Below are 22,014 nucleotides of genomic sequence, written 5' to 3'. Positions count from 1 at the left end.
CTAGCTCATGGGGTTGCCATGAGCATTGTGTGAGATTATCCATGTAAAACGCTAAGCACTCAATAGCACTTAGTTGATACATAAGCTTTTGGTGTTAGGATCATCAGATTAATATTATCATTATTATAAATTGTTTAAAATTAATCTTTCCTTACTAAGTTGATCTTAATTAGGTACCTATCTGCCACGTGAACTCTTTCATCCATCAAATGTTCATTGAGTATGTACTGTGTGCCAGATGCTCTAGGTACATAAGATGTTTCAATCAAACAAGATGGACAGAGATTCCTCATGTCATAAAGTTTATATTCCACTGGGGAGGGAAAGATAGTAGAAAAATCTAAATAAATTCTGTAAGTGCTATGAGAAAAAGAAAGGGGAGTTGTGAGTTCTGATAGGCAGGAGTGATAAGCAGATGCCTCATAGAGCAGGTGACATCTGAGAAGACCTGAAGGGGAGCAGTTCAATGCATGGTATTTCGGAGGAGAGGACCCAAGGTAGGCAAGCAGCCAGTGGTACCCAGCATGACTGAGGGTGGCAAGAAACCAGAGGGACTGGAGAGGAGAAAGGGGAGAGAAGGTAGAGCCCAGACTTTTAGTTTGAGGAAAAAAGTAGTATTGTAGAATTTTGAGTAGGAGGGATATTGTTATTCTGATAGGGGTGGGCAACCCAGTTTCTCATTTTCCAATGTTACATTCTCCTACTAGACTTTATCCTGACTAAAAGTCCTAAGCACCTTTGCCAAGGTTCTGCCTTCACAAAAACTCATGTGGATCAAGGATATGTGTTGTACCATAATGTGATTATACTTCTGATTGAGACAGCCCTAAGTGAAACAGTTAACCTTTAGACAAATCAACAAATCAGACTCCATGAATATTCTAAGTACTTCTGCCTCTTGTGAATATCAACCATCATGCAATCTTTAGCAATACCAAAGACATACATCACAGAGACACAAATACACAGTCATGGGGAGTACTTATCCCAATAAGAGATTACAGTGATACCTTCTTTCCTCTGTGTTCCTTAAACTTCAGGAAAATGCTTAGACTGTTATCCTTTGCTAATTTGATAATATAAGAGGGCATGGGTCAATCATATGATATCATTTCCTCTGAAACAAATATTCAACTTAATCTAGTATACAGTAATACAGTTATAAACAAAGTCAAAGTTTAATTTCATTGAATTTGACTTCTTCATTTACTTTTTGTCTGTTAGATGAGTTCAGGCGCATTCAGGGTGGTATAGCCATAGACTAGTTGTCTATTAAATACTAAGAAGGTTTGCTTGATTTTTTTGTCCTTGTGAAAACTCAATTAGATTATGAGTGTTACATTAAAACAATGAGAAGTTTTAGTCAAAGTTGCTATGTTCTGATAAAATCTATTTGACAATGAAAGAGAATAAAATCAGATAAAAGCTATAAATGACACTACCATTGCTTTTCAATGACATTTATTTAGCATTTTGGTCAATGTAGTGAATAGGTTTACTTGAATGTTAAGCATTTAGAATAATTAAAAGACTGAAAAGCTTTGCTAAATATCTTAATTTATATAAAGGAAGTGAGTTTCTTATGAGAGTATCACCTTGTGTTGTTGGGAGAGGGACTCAAGGCATCTGGTTTGAATTTATTATCTTCTAAAACTGTTTTAAATTCATTATCATTCATTCAATATTAGTAACTAGAAGAGATTAAGCATATATGAAATGGTGCGTGTGTGTGAAAACTGGTCTAACAGTTTCCTCGGTGGCCTTTCTAGACATGGTGTAATGGGCTGCAACCTGAAGTGCCTTCAGGAGAGTAGCAAGAAATGCAACTGAAAGAAGCATCCCAGTGTAAGTAAGCAAAGGATAACAGACAAGCAGTTTCACAGCTGAGGAGCTATAGGAAGTGCAGTGGCCCCGTTACTCAAGAGACACAGATTGGGAGGATTGTGGTTCAAGGCCAGTCTGGGCAAAAAAATTAGCCAGATCCCCTTCTCAACTAATAAACTGTGCATGATGGGGCATGCTTGTTATGTCAGAGATGCAAGAGACTGTAGGTAGGTGAATCTCTGTGGAACAAAATGAGACAACCTACTTAAAAAGTAAAGGGGGCTTTTAGGCCTTTTAGGTTTAGCTCAAGTTGCAGAGCACTTGTCTAGCAAGTGCAAGGCCTTGAGTTCAAACCTCAGTACAACCAAAGAGAGAGAGAGAGAGAGAGGAGGAAGGGAGAGAGGGAGAGAGAGAGAGAATGAGAGAAAATATGTCCCATATCAGTAGTTCAGCCACATCTCAGCCAATTCCTGCCACATGAGAACAAAACCTGATGTTGCCAAATGTATTTATAAGAGAAGTCAAAATTCCTAATTTATACATGTCAAATTTCCAAATTTAAAAATGTCAACTAGTAAGAAACAAAAAAGAAAAAAAAGTCAACCAGTTGAAAAAAAAAGGTTCATCAAGAACAATACCGTGCAGGTTCAACAAAACATGTCTGCTAGCAAATTCCGTCCGTAGTGTGCCTTTTGTCATATCTTGGTGTACATTAATGTGGCTGAGAAGCTGAGGAACTCCTTTAGTTTTGAAGGGTTTGGAAAAGCCTCTTTCTCCATTGTCCTGTGTCTAGAAATCACCTTGTCACCTCATTTTATTTTATCAAATAAAGTAACTTTTATCACAGGACTCTATTGTTATTTGCAACAGTGGATGTTGCTGGGATCATCCATATATAATAACAGTAAGTATACTAATAATATAGCAGTACACAGAATTTATGTATATTCCTGTTTTTTCAAATACTTACCTTACTTTATTCTCCTAAAATCATAATAAGTTAAATAGAAACAAATCTTTGATCCATTTTGTAGTTCAGAAATCTAAGTCATGGAACAATTAAAGCACTCAAGTTAATATAAATAAGACAGCAGCAAACCATAAATTAAAACTTAAGTTTATTTACTCTGATAGGTGAGCCTTCTGTATGTTCTAGTTTTATTATGTTTATACTCAGGTTATCATCAAATTAATATTGAATTCTACTATAAGAAAAAACACTAGTCTGTTGAGAAACTAAATTTTATACTTGATATCCTCTTGGAAAATTTTGTAATAAGATAAGGAACTTCTAAAATAAAAATAATGTACCAGCCTGTTTTAAAATAAATTTTGGATTAATTTATGTTTTCCTTTTATTTATTTGTTCCAGGATCATTGCAATCCAAAGAATCTATTTATTAAGGAAATAAGTCAAACACTAAAAGAAAGACAGACTAGATTAGGGTTACATGTCTTTTATTTGTGACATATGAGTTCCTAAGCTCATAAAGAACTGATTTCATAAATATCCTTTAGTCTTATCGTCCTTTTCTAATTGATTTAATTACATTAGTCTGTTTTTCTTAGTCAAACCCCTAATTTAATCATAAATGGAAGTAAAAATATCAACTTTTTTTTCAGATATATGTTAAAAAAGATACAGGAAAATTTTGCAATCAAAACAGCAGAAGCTAGTAAAATCACTTAATCATTTGATTAGAAATGGACTCTTCCCTCTATGTTATACAAATCTGTATATATCACTGAAAATTTTTACCCAGAATTAATAACCTGTCCAGAGGGAAAGAGCCTGTTATAAAAGTGTTTTGTTGATACATATCTTTAAAGCACAAAAAACACTTGTTGCTTCCAACACACTTTGTTTGGCTAACTCTAAGAGATAATCACCAGTTTCTTCAAAGACCCAAGAAATCAGCACAAGAATGACACCAATATTATTCAAATCATGCCTTCATGGCCATTTCTTGAAGACATGGCCATATTTCTTTTTCTTACAGTGTTATACCCATGGGTTATGGAAAGGACATCAGGTTAGAGACCACAGGAAGAGATGTGCTTCTATCAATAACCAGAATGACAGATGGGCATAAATCACCACAAAAAGATGAAAGCAACTCTATTCAAATTCCTTAATGATTTCCTAGTTAAAAGGGTAATTTATATGTATATAAACTAACCAAACTCAAACAGTGTAATCTAATGAGGAACGTTAAATGTAGGAAGAAAGGAAAGTCAGGAAGATAAACCAAAATGGTTGAATACAATGTAGTTAAGAGTTTTGTATGAACAACTTACGTCAAAAATATAACTGATGCCAGTGGTTCATGTCTGTAAATCCTAGGTCCTTGGGAGGCTGAGATGGGGAGGATTGAGGTTTGGGGCCAGCCTGGGCAAATAGTTCATGAGACCCCATCTCCAAAATAACCAAAGCAAAATATACTGGAGGTGTGGCTCATGCAGGTAGACTGGCCTGTTTTGCAAGTACCAATCCTGGAGTTCAAAGCTCAGTTCCATCAAAATAAAAAAGCAAAGCAAAGAAAATCTATGGTTGTATGAAAAGAAAGTCAGGACTTAACAAAGACACAACAGGACTTGGGGAGGGCATGAAACAGTTTATCAGGTTCATGGTAGGTGATGATTATAATACAGGCATAGGAAGAGCTTTAAGAGGGTTTCTAGCTGAACTATGAATGTTTAGAAGTGAACAGCAAGATTGCCAAGAGGATGCTGCCATTGAGAAAATTGTACAGGAAGGAAAGCAGAAGAACCATTGGTAATAGTCTTTAAATAATTAACGAATGTGCAAATCAAACTCTCATTATTATATGTTTACTTATCCTATATAACCTCTGGGCCTTTCTGAAGGTGGAGCATAAGAAAAGATGTGATGAAACTCAAAGAGAATATTAGAGTTGAACAGAAGGATTTCAGAGAGTGGGAAGTTTTTTGGGTCACACCAGAGGATGCTATAGAATTTTTATGTCTGAAGATAAGTGAGAGGGAAATAGGTTTCCACGTAGAATGTTACTAACATGATTTGGGAGGTTAAAGGAATTAGTAAGAAATCTCTCCAACTTCCTTCCATTTATCCTGGTTCTTAGAAATGAGAAAACATCCAGGAAAGAGAGTAACAATTTAAGAAGCAGAAAATGGCTCTAGATTAGTATTTATTATTTTTCCACTGAGCAGTCTTAATCATTCACCCCTCATGAAATTTTATGAATAAAACTGAATACTTTGCATTTGATTATGGGCTGTGGTGTTTTAGAGAGCCACAGCCTGTTGTCATATCTAAGATTTTCTTTCCAAAAAACAATTGGCAAGAACACATGTGCTCTATAAATGAACCATGGGTCGGAATGGGAAGTCACTGAAGATGGGAAGGAAAAAAAAAAAAAAACTGTTCTAAATATTTCAACTAGGCTGGCTAAAGACCAAACAAATTCTCAATGCCAGCGTGCTCATGTATTTCCTGTGTGTGGAAACTTCCTGCTTTTCCTTCCATTACATGAAAAGATATGTATTCTTTGTTATATCATCTAACTTCAATGGATGTAATCTTTTGGGGATAATGGACCTCTACAAATTTTAAGATGTGAGTGCATATAGCCCAATACGCTACAAAAAATATGTGTACTGAATTTCAGAGCTTAATGAATTATGGAACTTGATAATGATTGGATCAGGTAGATAACACTTGAACCCACTCATCAATCTTAATATCATCAAAAAAAGACAAGTAGACATCATGTTTTCTGATGTGAGGCAACAGGAAGGACACAACATTACTCATAGTATTCTTGCTCCCTGCCCCAAAATGTTTAACTAAGTTTCATAATGAGGAAACAGTCAGGAAAAATAATTTCCAGATTGTGGGACATTCCTGAACTCTTCGATAATGTCAGAGCCATGAAAGACCCAGCAAGCACACGCACATGCACACACACATTCCACATCAACCATACCAGAGGCCTCTGGTGTGCGCAAACTAATCCATTAATGGAAACTAAAGAGAATGACAACTACATGCAATGTGGTGGTTCTTGATTGGACCTCAGATTTTTTTTAAAGAAAGGAATTAAAAGAATATTTTTAGACAGTTGAAGAATTTCGAATACGGATTTTATACTAGATATATACTGTTCAGTTTCTTGGAGGTAACAATGGCATTGAAGGGGAGGAGGACAATGTTCTTACTAATGGGAGACACATGATCAATTATTTTAAAGTTCATGATTCCTGAAACTCTTTTCAAATCATTCTGCAGTAAGAATGTACATTTACAGCAAGAAAGAAAATGGGGACAAAATGTTAACACTTGATGCACGTAAGGACATAGGGTATTCACTGTAATCTTTCAACTTAGAAAGTCCTCCCACTCCCCTCATTCCCCAAAAAAGTGGAAAAAGGAGCAGGAGGCAGGGGCCATGCTTAGAGAAAGAAACAATTCTGCGAGTCTCTGACTCAGACTGCTGGATACATTTGAGGAGCTCCCAGGAGCTTAGACCCTCCATTTGCAATAAAAATGCATGGAAGATGAAGTCAGGCCAAACTGAGAAACTGCCTTTAAAGATTTTCTTTAGAATTTGCCAAACAAAGTTCCGTGGGAATAAGAATACTCTGTAATTAAAAAATAAGAGCAGTCTGTCAGGATTTACTCTAGAAGAGTCAGTTAGTGCAATTAGCAGTATAACCAAATGGAAATTGTTCCAAGAAGTTAAAAAAGTTTGGATTTTTAAATTGAGTGGGAATTTCACACAGTTAATAGACAATAACTTTAAAATCAATGACAAATGTCTTCAGATCCTGGCTTCCCACCTGATTAAGCATCATTGAAATGTGGAACATATTCAACTTTTTGATGCCATAATCCCATGGTTATCCATGATACAGAGCTACAGAAGTTTTCCAAAGGCACAGGCTCCAAGCTGTCATTCTCTGTCCCACCCCCTGCATCTCTGTGTGATACTGAGTACTGCACAGTTTGGGAGCCAAGGACTCCATCTCTGGATCCTTAATAGCAGTCAGACACTTTTCCTGCCAAAAATGATGCTCAGAAAAATCTTTGCCTATCTTGGTCTTTCAAATTTATTTAGGAAGAAAAAAAGTTTATTGTAGACCACAGCTCAACAGGATGGAGAGAGGTAGTACATTTGGATTCCATGAGACAGCTTCTAGGAGACATAAGCCAGGGTCATTCTGAAGGCTAGGTCAGTATGGAATGACACTGTGCCCAAACAGGCAGAGCTTTCTTAGTCTGACCAAAGATTTCATGCTTTCTAGGCTTTTGTGGCAGCCACAAATGGCTTTAACACACCATGTATAACAAAACAAAATCAGAGTTGTTGAGTTATCTTTTAATTATTATTACATTAAATGCACTAACACATTCTTATCTACTTCCCTCCACCAACGGTACCTTATTAAACTCAAATATCATTGGAATGATTATTATCCCCTAGTCATAGGCTGTCAGGACCACAGTTTGTGAATGAATCTGAGAAGGCAACATTTTATCAACTACAACTCAGGTTTCAAAAGGCAGGATGTAGTACAGAATGTGTTATTCTGTCTACTGGAAGAGAAAAATTGGAATGAGGAGAAGTTAGATCCAGTTCCACTGTTACCTTGGCAACTGTGGCACAATCACAGGGCAAAATTAATTTTGAGGTGTAATACAAACAGCAGAGGAGGAGAGAGGACACATCGGCTGGGATCAACATGTCAGAGGGCCAGTTGGGCTGGATGTTTGATCTCCACGCACCACATAACCAATTGTCTCTTGTCACTGAAATGCTACCATTGTGTAGAAACAGCCAGGACTCTACTCTTTCATAAACAGCAAACACTGCACTAATCTGGTTTAGGAATCCTCCTGGTCATTCGTCATTTTCTTTTATTTCTGTCTTCTGGGTAACAGACAAGTGTATCTCCAACGGAGACTCCAGGAATAATGGTGATTATAATGAATACATTCTGATCAGGGCAAACTGGTCATTGGTCATTGTTGGCTCATGGGAGTGACCAGCATCTTCCCAATGGTAAGAGTGTGAAGAGGCTGTGAGGGGTAGGACGAGCTAGCCCACAGAGAGATCCCTAACAAAACTTCTTATGGGGGTCATAGTGTAGATACTGCCAGGTGGGGTTTCAGTTTTCACACAGCTCCAAACCCTGCACAACATTAAGCCACAGGATCAGAGTGGGAACTTTCAGAGACTTGAAGGAAGGCTTGTTGTCAAAAAACTTGCTGTGCCTCCAGAGTTCCAAAATCTATTTGGGACATAGAAAACAAGTGACAGAAAAGCTGGCCAAGGTGTCAGACAAGACAGGGAAGTGGAAAGGTACAAATAAACATCTCAGTCTCAAAACCTGAATTCCAGTAAAGCTTAGGCAGTAGGTCACAGGCAGAACTGTGACTTAAGGAAGTGCAGAGGTCCCTCCCGGACATGATCCCAGGGGGAGGAGCACAGGGTTGGTCCTTCTTCACGTGTGGTCTGCAGGACCCACAGGTCTTGGCTAGCAGCACTCAGAGGGTTAAGAGCACATGAAGAGAGTGAGACAGGTCTTTCTTTCAGGAGTCCCACGTGTCTCCAGTTCCCCTGCTCCAGAAGTAGGTACACCATTTCAGCCAGGGAGGACCACCTCCTGTCCCTTGAGGATTCCCAGAGGAAACAGCTTTCCTTTCTTCCGAAGGACAAGATGGAATGTTAGTGACACATCCTGCTCGTCATCTCTTTCTGGAAAGCAAGGAGAGAAGGACCATTAGGGGAAACTATAAGCAGTGCAATGATGTGATGAAGGAGTTTGAAAATACTCTCAGCATCTCTGAACCTTTACATGAACAGTCCCAAATGTGGCCCGTAAATAAGGCTTGACATGAGGATGTATCCTATTTGGTCTGCAGGTTTCTTTCTTTCTTTTTCTTTCTTTTTAAATTAAGGTACTTTTTATAAATTTTAATTTTTTGCCAAAGATCCAAGTTGCTTGCTCTTTCTGAAAACTTGCAAGATCTGAAGCCACTGAGCAACTGAAGAATGGTTATCCTCCTCAGATGGGGAAAATGCTCTCTACTTTGTCCCAGAGCCTACCACTCTCAGCTGTCTCCACATGGGGAAGCAAGTATCACTTACCAACTGTTGATAGTTGGATTTGGACTGCTGTTCTTCTTAGCATAGAGAATAATTTCCCATTGCTATGTTTCAGCTAAAGATGGGAAAATGAAGAACAACTTAAGGGTATGTAAGAAAAGCCAGGGAGAGGACAGGTCTTAATGGAAATGAAGAATATATCTAAATGTCTGACATGCAATCTATCTGGGTTTTTACCCACAGGCATCATTTCCCTGGTTCCTGTGGGTATTCACAGATCCCAAACGTGCTATCCTTTCTCTTTTTCTGACACTTGCATAAGCTGAGTCCCTTGCCTGTGGCCTGTTCTTGCCACATCCTGCCCCTCCCCCTTTACCTGGTTAATTGTCATTATTTTCCCAACTTAGAGACCATCTGACCTTCCATCCCACCACTGTGGAGGTGGCCACTTCCCCGACTATGTAATACTTTGATTTTACAAAGGGTGTATTAGTTTGTACGTTAGTGTGTGATACACACACACACGCACACTCCACACTTGCTCTGGACAAGTCTGTTGGCCTTACTAGACTGAGAGTTCTTAAGAGTCCAGAAAAAGAAACTCATTGAGTCACTACATGTGCTTTTGCCTTTGCATTCTCCATCTCTAGCACAATGCTGGGCACAGAGTAGTGGTTCCCCTTTCATCTCCAAGAATGGTTTGGGTAGCAGGCTGAAAAAGAACCCTGTGCCATTCAGCATTTTGGGAGGACAAGTCTAATGCCATTTTAATTAGATGAATGAGTCGCTGCAGAACTGACTGCAGCTGCTACAGCTCTTGCATGCTGACCTGGGTCAACCCAGTCTACAAAATAAGAAAGAAGCTTGACTTGGGCATGCATTGGTGCTCAGGGAGCCTTTCTATTTGAAAGCAACACAACTGTGTTTGCTAAAGAAATAACAAAATACAATTCAGGATGAAGGTACTTTTGCATCCCTATTATATTAAATATGGGCAATTACATACAAACATATGACCATTTCCTCATGTTTACTTCTTGTACCATGTACCAGATGCCTGGGAGATGAGGCTTCTGTTCTCAAGGAGCTATATAATATATTAGGGAGAGAGAAATGTGATCACAAGCTAAAATGCAATGAACCCCATTGCAGGTGTTTACAGAAGAAGAATGAGTCACAGTGGCTCCAAGTTTATCCACATTTCAACCGCATATTACCTACCCATGGGACCTCCCATGGATAGGTCCCATGGGTAGGTCAAGTCTTAGCTTGAAAAAGGTCCCATTTTTAGGATCATCTCTAACTCCCAAACAGTGTATTTCTTCCTCTCCTATCCTTTCATAGTACCCTTCTTCACAACGGGATTACTGTAGTTGGTTTCTTTCCTCCCTCCTGGATTCATCCCATGTAAGAACCTGTAGGATCCAAGACAGAAGGGCTGGGTCTGCTGTTTGCTGCTGCATTCTCAGTGCCTGGTAATCAGTGTTTGTTAAATGAGAATGCATAGGCCCTCAGTTTCATCATCTGTAAGATGGAGAAGGTGATACTGACCTAAAAAGGCCAAGGGAAGGTTAAATATATTAACATAAACATAGACTCAATACACACTAATTCCTTTTTCAGGTCTCTTGTAAAAAGATATGGTTCAGAAGCACAAACATGGCAGCATTCTTTGCTGGGGGGAGGAGGCCTTGGAAGACTTCTCTGATAATATAGTCAATGAGATGGATCCAAAATTTAGAAAGGGAGGAGGATGCCCAGTGGGGTTGAAGAGATGAGACCTGACCAGTGATCTGGTGTTGCTGTGGCTGGAGCAGAGGGGGCATGACCTTATCAGAATGTGGACAGATAAGTGTACAAACTGTGCAAATAGGGACTCATGCACCTAGCATGAGGAATGGCAATGAACTATGACAACCCTAAAATAAACTTGCTATTCCTCAAGCTTCCAAAAGTTCTTATGTTTTGGGTTGACTTTTAATGACAGAAAAGGGCAAAATAAGGCATGAATACATCAAGGTTGTATGTGTATATTTGAGCAAGAGAGGAAGGAGTGCATTCATGATATGAACACAATTTTAGCTTATAACGAATTCTATAATTATTTGCAATGGGTCAGTTACTTTCAGAAGGAAAGAAACTACAATTTTATTAAGTTCCTATAAAATGCTGGGAACTGTGGAGTTATGCCTGTGCATTTGCTTAACTCTAAGAAGGAAACAGTTCTCTTTTGACAGAAGAATCTCAGTCTCAGAGCAGAAGTGATTTACTCAGGGTAAAGGGGTAAACTGCAGAGCCTAACCCTTCCATTAAACAGAGGTCTCTATGTATCAGTCCCAGTGTCTGCTGTTAGACAGGCTTCACATCAGAGAATCCTGACCCTTACTCTGAGAAGTGAGATTTGCTTCCTTCTGAGGAGGAAACAGGTTCAGGGAAGGAGAGTAACTATCAAAATCACACAAAAAGTGGCAGGTGTGGGATTTAAACTCAGGTCTATTGGACTGAGCTCTTTTCACTACACCATGGGGTTTTAGTTTAAGCCACTGAGCCATTCTTATGACTATGCATTCAAGTGATATTGACTTCCATATTAATTATAGATGGTTGTGAGTCATTCCTGAGTTTTCAGAATGCCAGAGATTTTCTTCCTTCACTTAGACAGATGCTGATTTGAACTAACAATTACAATGGATAAATGTTAAAGCAATTTTGCTGCTGAGAGACTATGAGCACTAAAAATATAGGCGAGTTTTTAAAACGAAGGGGGTTTGGGGGTGGAAGAAGAGTGTGAACAGTTTAAGAAGGCGTGAACTTCTCCAAGATCACTGAGGTAATCTGTGAAGAGCTAAGACTGGGGATTTCCTCACCACGGTGTGCTGCCTCAACATGAAGAAGAAAAACTGTTACCTGGAATGTTTCTTAAATTCCTAAAGGGAAAGATTGGCTGAAATGGCAGATGAGAAATTTGAGGATATATCAATTGGATCTGCCTTTCAAGAGCCTACAGGCCCCAAAGCTGTATTCTAGCATTTTCCCACTGGGTGGCGGTAATGAGCTGCTTAAATAACTAGTTGAGAGAGACAGAGAGAGCGCTTTCCAAATCAGAGCCCTTCAGCAGAACCAAACATATTCCTTTCTGGTGGTGTTGACAGTGGGCTCAACAACTTTCACCCAGGACGCTTTTGTTATTGTTGTTCACATCTAGTTGACCAAAGCTCTCTTTCAGAGGGATTTGTCATTATTGGAGTTATTGCAGGCCATATGTGTTAGGATAGGCCACGAAAAAACTCCAAAAGGTTCATTTTAAAAAAGGCTCATCAGGTGATGAGAATTTTCTGAGAAGCATTAATAGAGATAGTACCTTGCTTGTACATGAAGATTTTTATTAGAATCATAATTTTTACAGTACTGGGGTTTGAACTCAGGGCCTCATGATTGCCAGGCAGGCACTTTACCACTTGAGCTACTTCGCCAGCCCAGAATCATAATTTTTAAATTAGCATATATTAATGGTACAAAATAATGGATTTAATTGTGACATTTTCATAATGCATATTATGTACTTTGATCACTGTCCACCCCTCCCCATAACCCTGAAGATTTTTTTTAAACACTTGGATTTTTTTCTTGAATACAGAGATTTGGTTGTGTCACTCCTTATCACTTAAATCCCTGGTTTTCTGCAGTCTGCCAAGCTGAGCTGTTGGTGGCTGGTGCCACCACTCTGCTTACCATTCACACAAGCCAGGCCAAATAGACTTCCCTGTGGCCTCTAGGAAGCTGGTATCTAGAAGTTTCTAACAGCCGTTCTTTCTATCTGGTAAATGCTTTCTTTGCCTCTATGTCTGGCAAATTTCGTTCACATCCTTCGAGATTCAACTTTCAGCTCGCAGAAAACAGTCTTGCTCCCTTCTTGGGTTCCCCTATGATTTCGCTCAGACTCATACAATGTTACTCTCTACTGTTGATGGAATTCATTTCATTTTGCCTCAGCCTGAGAAGATCCTTAAAACTTTGTTGTATATTAGTGTATGATGAAGAAGATTGCAGTATACATGGTCTAAATTAGTTATTTGAGGGGGGGATATAAGCAAGATATGGGACCGATAATGACTTTATTCCTGGGTAAATGAAATTATGTATGTTTTCTATTTCTGACTTTCTGTCCTTTGCAATAGTCTCGAGTTTTTTAGATTTTTAAATAATCAGGTATTTTTTTAAACCAGGAATATTGAGGAAAAATTTTGATATTTAGGAGGGTCAGTGAGCACGCCAGCTTAGCAATTTTGATAAGCTAACTTTTTATATTATCAAATACCACCCAAGTCAAGTGGACTTTCTTGTGGCCTCACAGGCTGTTGTTTTTTCATCTGATGAATGCTTTCTGCTGCTCTATGCCTGGCATGGATAACTTTTGATATTACAAATAGGCTCAAAGAACTGAGATTCCCACAGCCTCACAGACCACTGTTCGAGAAAAGACAAAACGTGGTATCATCTAGAGAGCTCAATACCTTCATTTCAGAGACTGTCTGGGAGTCATCTTTAACACAGCCCCACTAATGGTGGCAGACTCTGCACTGCATGTAGATATGCATGAGTCAATTATGGCAGGATTTCTCAGACCAGTGTAGCAAAGTCCTGAAAAGTGATGCTGCTCCTTAGCCTAACCTTCTTTCAGGGCTCTCCTATTAAGTCCCAATAGTAGCCCTTCCTGATGTGCACTCTGTGCCACCTCACCTTCTATTGTCTCCCCAACACTCCTCAGCCCCCACAGCAGTCCACATGCATTGGTGTCTCTCTTCCCAAAACATCCTTCTTCCAACCTCAACACCTTTCGGTACCCTCGGTTGGCTCTCACTCCCTCAGGACATTTCCTATCAGCCATCCTGCCCCAAAAGGCCTTGGGTACTACTTTCCCATTTTCCTTTGTGCCTTTAGCACCTTCCAAGCTGTTCTGTGATAGTCTGTTACTTTCCTGGTGCCAGCACAAGACTGCTCTTGAAGGACTAGTGAATGGCTCAAGTGGTAGAGCACCTGCTTAGCAAGCATGAGGCCATGAGTTCAAGCCCCAGTACTACAAAAACAAGACTGCTCTTGAAGAGATGACATATCTTTGTTTAGAATTTGGTGCATGAGACTTGGCACACACCAGTAGCATAAAAACATTTATTGGACTAAAATCCAATGAAGAATAATGATTAGATCTATAGGACAAGTAAAATGAGAGGTGGATGGAGTACCCAAAGGAGTGGAGACACTCGTGCTTAATTTTGTGTCCTGTTCTCTCACAGCCCTGAGAAGAAGGCATTACTCTTTCTATTTACAGATGAGTAATCAGAGGCTCAGGGAGCTGAAGTTGCTTACCCACGTTCACATAGCTAAAGGTGGAATAATTATTCAAACCCAAATTTGGTTGACTCAAAAGCAAGCAAATAAAGCCCATGTTATTTTCATTGCTCCACTTGGGGAGGAATAAATGGGAAGGAGGCTTTTGGCTTATGTAGTGCTTTAAAGATAGAAGAGCTACAACAGCATCTTAAAACCTTATCTCCTTTTAATTTTCCAACTTTCTGCTAATTCTAACAAACAAGAAGGAGAATGGGGGAGGAGAAAATATGACCAATAAAGAAGGGACTGGGGAAGAAAGAGAACAAAGAGATGAAAAAGGAAAGTGAGTGTAGAAGGCCCAGCAGTGTGGTGAGAATGAGAAGGCTTTGTGGTGGGAACTTGCTGAAAATGACCTTTGTGCAAATGGCCTCTCCCCCATTAGCAGCATTAAAAAGCCAATGGCTTGAAACAATGTAAAGAGAAGTTTAAAGTATGTTAGATTTGACCCTAAGAGAAAAGTAAATTGCTTCTCAGCTCTGTCTCTTGCCAAAACTCTCTCTAGGAGTAATGGAAATGACACAGCAAGCAGGAGAGATTCGTCTCCTTGAGTGCTTTGTCAAATGACAGAAATTCGGGAACACATTTTAAAGGTGATATGAGATGATGGTTGCTGAAAAGACACAAAGGAAAAATGCCTGAATCCACCAGAGAAGATTGTGGGGGGAGGTGTTGCTTTTCTTACCATGTTTGCCCATGACCGCCAGGTGGCAGCATAGCCCCCCTCACCTCCCCGCCAAGAAGCACGGCCCTCTCCTGTCCTGGGCTTGTCTCCTCTCAGAGAGAGACAGCTGGGAATGGGCCTGAATTGCAGTGGGAGTAAGAGGGTTGACATTTCTGCTGGGATGGGGTGGATGGCTGATACCAGAACTCTGTCATTGAAAAATTTCCTTCTTACAGCAAGGTTCAACCTTCTTAGGGTAGAGGCCAGGCCAGAAAGACATTTTCTGTGGTCCTTTCATCTTTCATATTCCGTTTCTTCAAGACATAAAAATCTCCGGTTGTACCCATATATGCCATTTATTTCTTTTATTATGTGCTATTTATTTCCCTCTCTCAAAAGTGTGTGCATATATAATGTCGATCATTGTGGTCATGAAAATCCCATTTGTTTCCCAGGTCTTTTCCTTCCTTCCTTCATTCTGCAGAGCTACACTGGTGAAGTCTGTACACAGCCTTCCTCATATGCTTCCAGTGCTGGGTAGCTGCACTTGGTGCCACCCATATTCTGTGCTTTCTTAACCTCTAGATCTACCCCCACTTAGCAAAGGCAAGTACCTTTGAACTCCCCAATTCTCTTGGAGGAGTGATGAGCATGAGTACTGGGGAAAGCTAGTCAGCATCAGTAAGGGATGTGTGCTACTCAGATTGCCCCCCTCCCACGTGGGCTGATTTGAGATTGATCCTGACTGAAGACAGGGGAGAGGACTCAGCGATGCCGCTTCTGGCATCATGGAACTATGGGAAGGAAGCATGGCAATAGTGGTGTCTAAGGTATTCCAGGAATGGGCAGGGATGGTTTTAGTGACTGTGAAATCGGAAGAGGTAATGGTATAGTGCCAAGGCATATGATTATAAAAATCAAAACCAGCTGTTCTCTCTTCATCTAGTTTGAAGGGCTCAGAATGAATTTCCTGCCTTGCAGTGATTCCAACGTATAGCCAAAGTTGAGAAACACTACTTTATCCAAATCCTATTGGTATCTTCAACAGCACTGGCTAGACAGATGCTGATGAAGACCCAAAGAGGCATCAAATTGGTCCCCAAATCTCTATCTCCTCCCTGATGAAGTAAAAGGAATGTCATGTGACCTTCAAGGACTTCAGGATCTACCTCCCTCCCACTTCAGCAGCTGGCACACACCTGGCTCCTACACGTTACTATGTCTTTGTGTGGTTGTTCCTTCTGTGTGGGATGCCAAGAATACTCAGTTCATCCTTTCATGCCCTAGTCAAGTTCTTTGCATCTTACAAGCCACCTAGACTGGAGACAGAGCAGTAAGAAAGGGAACAGGGTTCCACTGTAGGGAAAGAGGGAAAGCAGCTGGTTGCTAGGCTTTTGGCCTGGCAGCTAACTCTTCTTTACTCAGGGGAGCAGTTCATGTCAAGGGAAACCCAGGACAAACATCAGGCTACTGGCTATAGGGACATTCCCCCAGAAAAACAAAGAAGAGAAAAAAAAGTTAAGAAAAACAAACAAGCAAAAAACAAAACATCCCAAACAACTTCTCAGCCAAATCCCTGTGGGAAAGTTGTAAGTGTTGAAGGTAGAAACAGCAAGGGGGATGGGGACAGGGAGGCTGGCATGGCAGGACCACAGCTGTCCAAATGAGGCTGGCTCCCACTTCCTGTGGTGAGGGTTTCTCCTTTCACTTTCTAGAATCCAAATAGATATGTGTACTAGAGGAAACAGAATTGGACTTTCTCCCCAACTCTCAGAGACAGGCAGGTATCCCCACAGATGAGGCCTCTTGGGATAGGAATTTCTAACAAGTCCCCGGCTCTGTCCACTGTGCAGAATAAGGTGCCTCCAAGCCCACTCAGGATATTCTCCTGGACCACTGCCACCTGGCTTCCATAACCCAGGCATGGAAAGCTGCAGGTTGGGAACTGTGTGCTGCCTGGGAGCATCTTTGTGTAGTGACCTCCCCTTGGGCTCAGAGCTCTTCTTTCTGGCTTATAGGACCTTTGAGGCAAGGAACATCCAGCCCCTCCACAATGGTCAAGTGGGCAGGACTTCTTAGCTGGAAGCTTCCATTTGGAGGAAGTCAAAAGTGACTAGCAAGTAATGAGCAGATTATGAGGACTAAACATTTTTTACACAGCTATTTTTGTAGCATAATTGCGTCTATTTAATAAGAACTGCAAGAAAAAAAATTCCAGTAAGAGACTGACACCAGTCACTCTAAGTTATTTTTGGACCACGTTTTTTATATCTATATAGATATAAAATTTATATATGTATTATAAATTAATACATTTATTTATGATAAGAGTCATAACTAATAAACAAGAATATCCTGTGTTCCTCATGGAGCAGCCTAGCATTCCTATCTGTCTGTCTGTCTGTCATTCCCTGCACTTTTTCTATGTGTCAGGCACTGAGTTCAGTGTTGAACATTCATTATTTCATGCATTTCTTACAGCAGTCTTGGGGGGTCCATGGTCTCATCCTCTTTCCACAGAGGGAATTGAGGGTCAGCTCTTTGACCACAGTCACGTATGTAGTCATTACGACAGCCAAGGTTGAAACTTGCAAATCTGTCCTCCTAACCAGCCTGCTATGTCTCAAGACATTATGCTGAATATATCACCATCAGTATCAGCATGTGATTTCCATCGAGGTCTCTGAGTCACAGCCACACCACACCTGCACTGACCATGGGAGCCAGGGGGTGTGAGCAGGAACAGGGACTTGGCTAGTGGGAACACTCCCAGGAGGCCCAGAGTCAGGACTGCTGCTTGTACATGCTAGTATCCCAATGTCTGACTTTGTTAAATAAGGCAGGCAGGGTAGTCAAACTACAATTTTTTTTTTCTTAAATTCTCCCAACTCTAAATGTCGATGAGATCTACCAACACACAAGACTTAAAATTTTCTTTCTGCTTTCTTTTAGGAATGTGGATGGCAAACGAGCCAAACAAAGTAAAAATAGAAATATGGCAGGAAAGACCTCCATAACCAGAAAAAACAATATTTATTTGATTAATTCTGTTCCTAAACAGAAGCCACATTACTGACATGGAGGGTGTTTCCACAATGCAAGCGTGTGTGTAAGCATGTCCCGTATGTGCAGGCTTCCAAGTCTGTACATACAGATGTATGGATAAACACACCCACCTACCACCCACCAAGAATAGCTATTCATACTGATACAAGACTCGAACTGCAATTATTTCTCCAAACCCTACAAACATTTAAAATAAGTCACTTTATGTATACACATTCAGCCTGTTAATTTACACTGGTTCACATAAAGGCAGAGCTGCATGCTTTTGAAGTCCTCTCATGAGCCATAGGACACAGGCTATGCACACACGGTGGGCTGCCTCACAATGCACAGGGACAGCAAGAGCATGAATCACAATGGTTCAACCATCACTGTATTCTCAAGATCCTCCCAGCACCCCAAACTGCCACTCCATGCTTGTTAGCATCCTGACCTGCTCTCCATCTCCACCTCCCACTGGTATCTCCTGACTAGCACAGTGCAGCAGATCCCACATGAGCTCTGCTCACAGTGGTGCAACCTGTGACCCAGTGTTCATCCATGGGGTTGCCTGGCTCCATGAAGGCTGATGTGGGAGGGCAGAGTAAGGGATTTTCCCCTCTGCTCTGTCATTGGCCTTTTCATCAGCAGCAGGAGGAAAAGGCACTAGCTGGCAAGGCAGAGTGTTCTGCTCTCTGTGAGGCTTCAGGCATCAGGGTTTTATTGAGTTTCAGAGAAACTGAATGGGCCCAAATTTAATGATGTTCAAGAGACACTGAAAAGCTTACTACAGATATACTTGTACATCCATGTTTATTGTGGCACTATTCACAATAGCCAAACTATGGAATCACCAATGGATGAATAAAGGAAATGTGGCATACATATACAATGGTGTATGGTGTATGCAGCCATTAAGAAGAACGAAATAATGTCATTTGCTGAATGGCACTAGAGATCATCATGTTAAGTGAAATAAGTCAGACTGAGAAAGACAAGTATCATGTTTTCTCTTGATTGTGGACACTAGGGGAAAACAAAACACAAAACAAAACCAAGGTCATGATAATAAAAGGGACTACTAGGGAAGTGAGAGGGGAAGGAGGGAGGGAGGGAGAGCAACAGAGGGAATGAATATAGTCTCAGTGTATTGAATACATGTATGGTAATGTCATGATGAAACCCCTTACTTTTATACAATGTAACTCATGCCAATAAAAAGGAAGAATCTGAAAAAAAATGTCCCCTACAACCAGAGAGAGAAAGAGACACAGAGAGAGAGAGAGACACTTCGAAGAAACATCATTTATCATTTTGAGAATTTTCTGAACTTTCAGGACATGGGTCCCCAAAGGCAGAACTTACTACCCCTGGGAAAACAAAGAATTCCATAGAAGCCATTTAGCCTCCTGAATTCACCACAGGACAGAGACTGCCATCATTTAAAGACCTCTATTGTATGTCTGATGAAATATATGGGGAATTTTCTTCCTCAGTGAGCTTGTAATTTAGTAAGTGTGTAGTTCCTTAGGCTCATTCCATTGGCAGGAACAAAGCTTTATTTAGATTGAGTAAATGGGCAAGAAACAAACTGAACATTGTCATTTTAATAAAGATCAGTGTGCAGATACTTCTGTACTTTCGATGGAGTTGTATCCAAATAAGCATGTCTTAAGTTGAAAATGCATTTACTATACCTAGCCTACACAGCGTGTTTGTCCTCCTCAAAGATCACATGGCAGACTGGGAAGCTAGGCTTGCTGCACACAAGAGAGCATGTTACATCACCAGGAAAAAGATAAAAACTCAAAATTGGAGATATGGTTTTTACTAAATGGGTATTGCTTTTGCATTATCAAAAAGTAAAAAAGGCCCAAGTTGAACATTATAGGTTAGAGACGTCCTATATTGCTAGAAGTTTGACCACCACCAACTGAAACATGTTCTCAAGTTCCCACAGAGAGAAATTCAGCTTACTTAGAGTTTTAGGGGGCAGATCACCATTTTGTGCCCTATTTGGTCATTGGCTCTCCTCTCTGTGGGGTGTGCACTGGGTCCCTCTACAGAGAAGCTAAGCTGGTACTGATTTGCCCAAGGCTACCCAGTTACTACTTGCCAGGGCAAGAATTGCAACCAAAATCTATCATTTTGTTCTTGTCAACAAGTCTTGGAATCCTGCTTACCTTCTATACTAGGGACCAGAAAAGTGGAGTCCATAGGCCAAATCTGGTCTATACCTGTTTTTAGATGGTCCACAAGCTAGGAATGGTATTGACATTTTTAAATAGTTGAAAAAATCAAAAGGATACTATTTCATGACATGAGTGCTTTAAGAAATGGAAATTTCAATCTCTATGAATCAGATCTCATGGAGACACAGCTACACCCATGTGTCCTGTGCTGTCTGTGGCAGCTCAACAGCAGAGTTGAGCAGTTGATATAGAAATCATATGGCCTACAAGAGAACATTTAGCAGCTAAGCCATTTAGAAAATGTTTGCTGACCACATACTGCACCATGCTAACACCACTAGCAGAGTGGTGACTCTATAGTTTTAAAGTTCACATGGTTAGAAATAGATCCCCATGCTGCTTTTCCAAAATTGACTTGGCAGTAAATAACCCAATATTCCTTCTATATGGGGAGTATAGTGATGTTACATCAGTAGGAACACACATCTGACCCAAGAAAGGAATGACCTGCACATGTCTTCAGTCCCTGACACCTAGATTTCTATGGCTTATAGAGTCTTGGAAGAAGCAAGTTCTTTTCTTTCCTTATTCTCAGACTTGCAATTAACGAACCATGAAAACATGAATTTTACATAAGGGAAATGTGTTTAATAAGGTTTAAACAATCTTTGCTTGTTGGGCTACTTCCTCACTTGTTCTTCTGATATTTTAAGTCTGGAATTTTAAATCTTTTAGCAATAAAGGGCATTGTATGCTGTGGTCACTTTGTGTTTTGCTCTCAATTTAAAAGGGATATTGCCCAATGCATTGGAATTTGGTAGCAATACTGCTTCAGTCCAAGAAAAATAAGATATCCTCTTTCTATGCATACAGCTTTTTCCCTCCCTCCTGGCCTGGGTTGTACTTTCGGAAGAACTGGCTCATATGTGGAAAACAACAACAATCAAAATAAAAACCATTAGTCTCAAGACAAAAAGGTCTGGAGATGGATGGTAGTGATGGATGCATGACAATATGAATATAATTAATGCCACTGAACTATACATATAAAAATAGTTAAGATGCTAAATTTGATCTAATGTGTATTTTACCACAATTAAAAAATTTTAAATTAAAAACCACATGGCTATAAATTCTGACAAAAACAATCTTAAAATCTTTGAAAAAGATTTTTATATACACTACTATTATTAGTAAAAAAAATCTACAGGGGAGTTTTCAAAGATTTGAAGCTTTATCTGAAAAAAAATGAGTATATTCATATGTGTGCTTATGCCAGAATGTGTGTATGCATGTATGTGTGTTTTTAAGAAAACGCCTGTGTTAGTCAGTTTTCTTGTTCCTGTGACTAAATACCTGACAGTAACAACCTAATGGAGGAATTACTTATTTTGCTCATGGTTTCAGAGGGTTCAGTTCATGATTGGTTGGCCCCATGGAATTGGCAGAAATTCATGTGTGTAGCAGAGGAGGCTGTTCACCTCAAGGTAGGCAGGAAAGAGAGAGCCAGGAAGAGGTCAGGGTAAGAACTCATCCTCAAAGGCATGCCTCCATTGATGTACTTCCTCCAGCTAGGCCCCATCTCCTGAATTTCCAGAACCTCTGAAAACAGCACCATCAACTGGGAACCAATCTTTCAACACGTGATCCTGTGGGGACACTTCATATTCAAACCATTGCACATCCATGCCCAACTATTTCAATTCCTTCTGTTACTGCTTTCTGTCTTGGAAACAAAAAAGTTTACCAGAATTCTTCCATTTAGAATAATCTGTTGATGCAAAATGCAAAGCACCCTTGTAGCAGTGAC

At 40.1% G+C, this 22,014-nt stretch overlaps 1 protein-coding gene across 2 annotated transcripts in view; it reads right to left on the bottom strand.

Moving 5' to 3' along the window:
• Positions 1–2,925: 2,925 nt before the first annotated feature.
• The window catches only part of Mob3b (MOB kinase activator 3B), a 182,450-nt gene continuing 163,361 nt past the window's right edge, over positions 2,926–22,014 (bottom strand). For both annotated transcript variants that reach the window (XM_074051677.1, XM_074051676.1), the window contains one exon: positions 2,926–8,564. In XM_074051677.1, coding sequence (XP_073907778.1) covers positions 8,535–8,564 — 30 coding nt within the window. In that variant the 3' untranslated portion in view covers positions 2,926–8,534. The remainder of the gene's footprint in view (positions 8,565–22,014) is intronic.

Source organism: Castor canadensis, chromosome 13 (genome assembly GCF_047511655.1).
Source record: "Castor canadensis chromosome 13, mCasCan1.hap1v2, whole genome shotgun sequence".
Lineage (NCBI taxonomy): Eukaryota > Metazoa > Chordata > Mammalia > Rodentia > Castoridae > Castor > Castor canadensis.
This window is presented reverse-complemented; position numbering and strand designations above follow the sequence as displayed.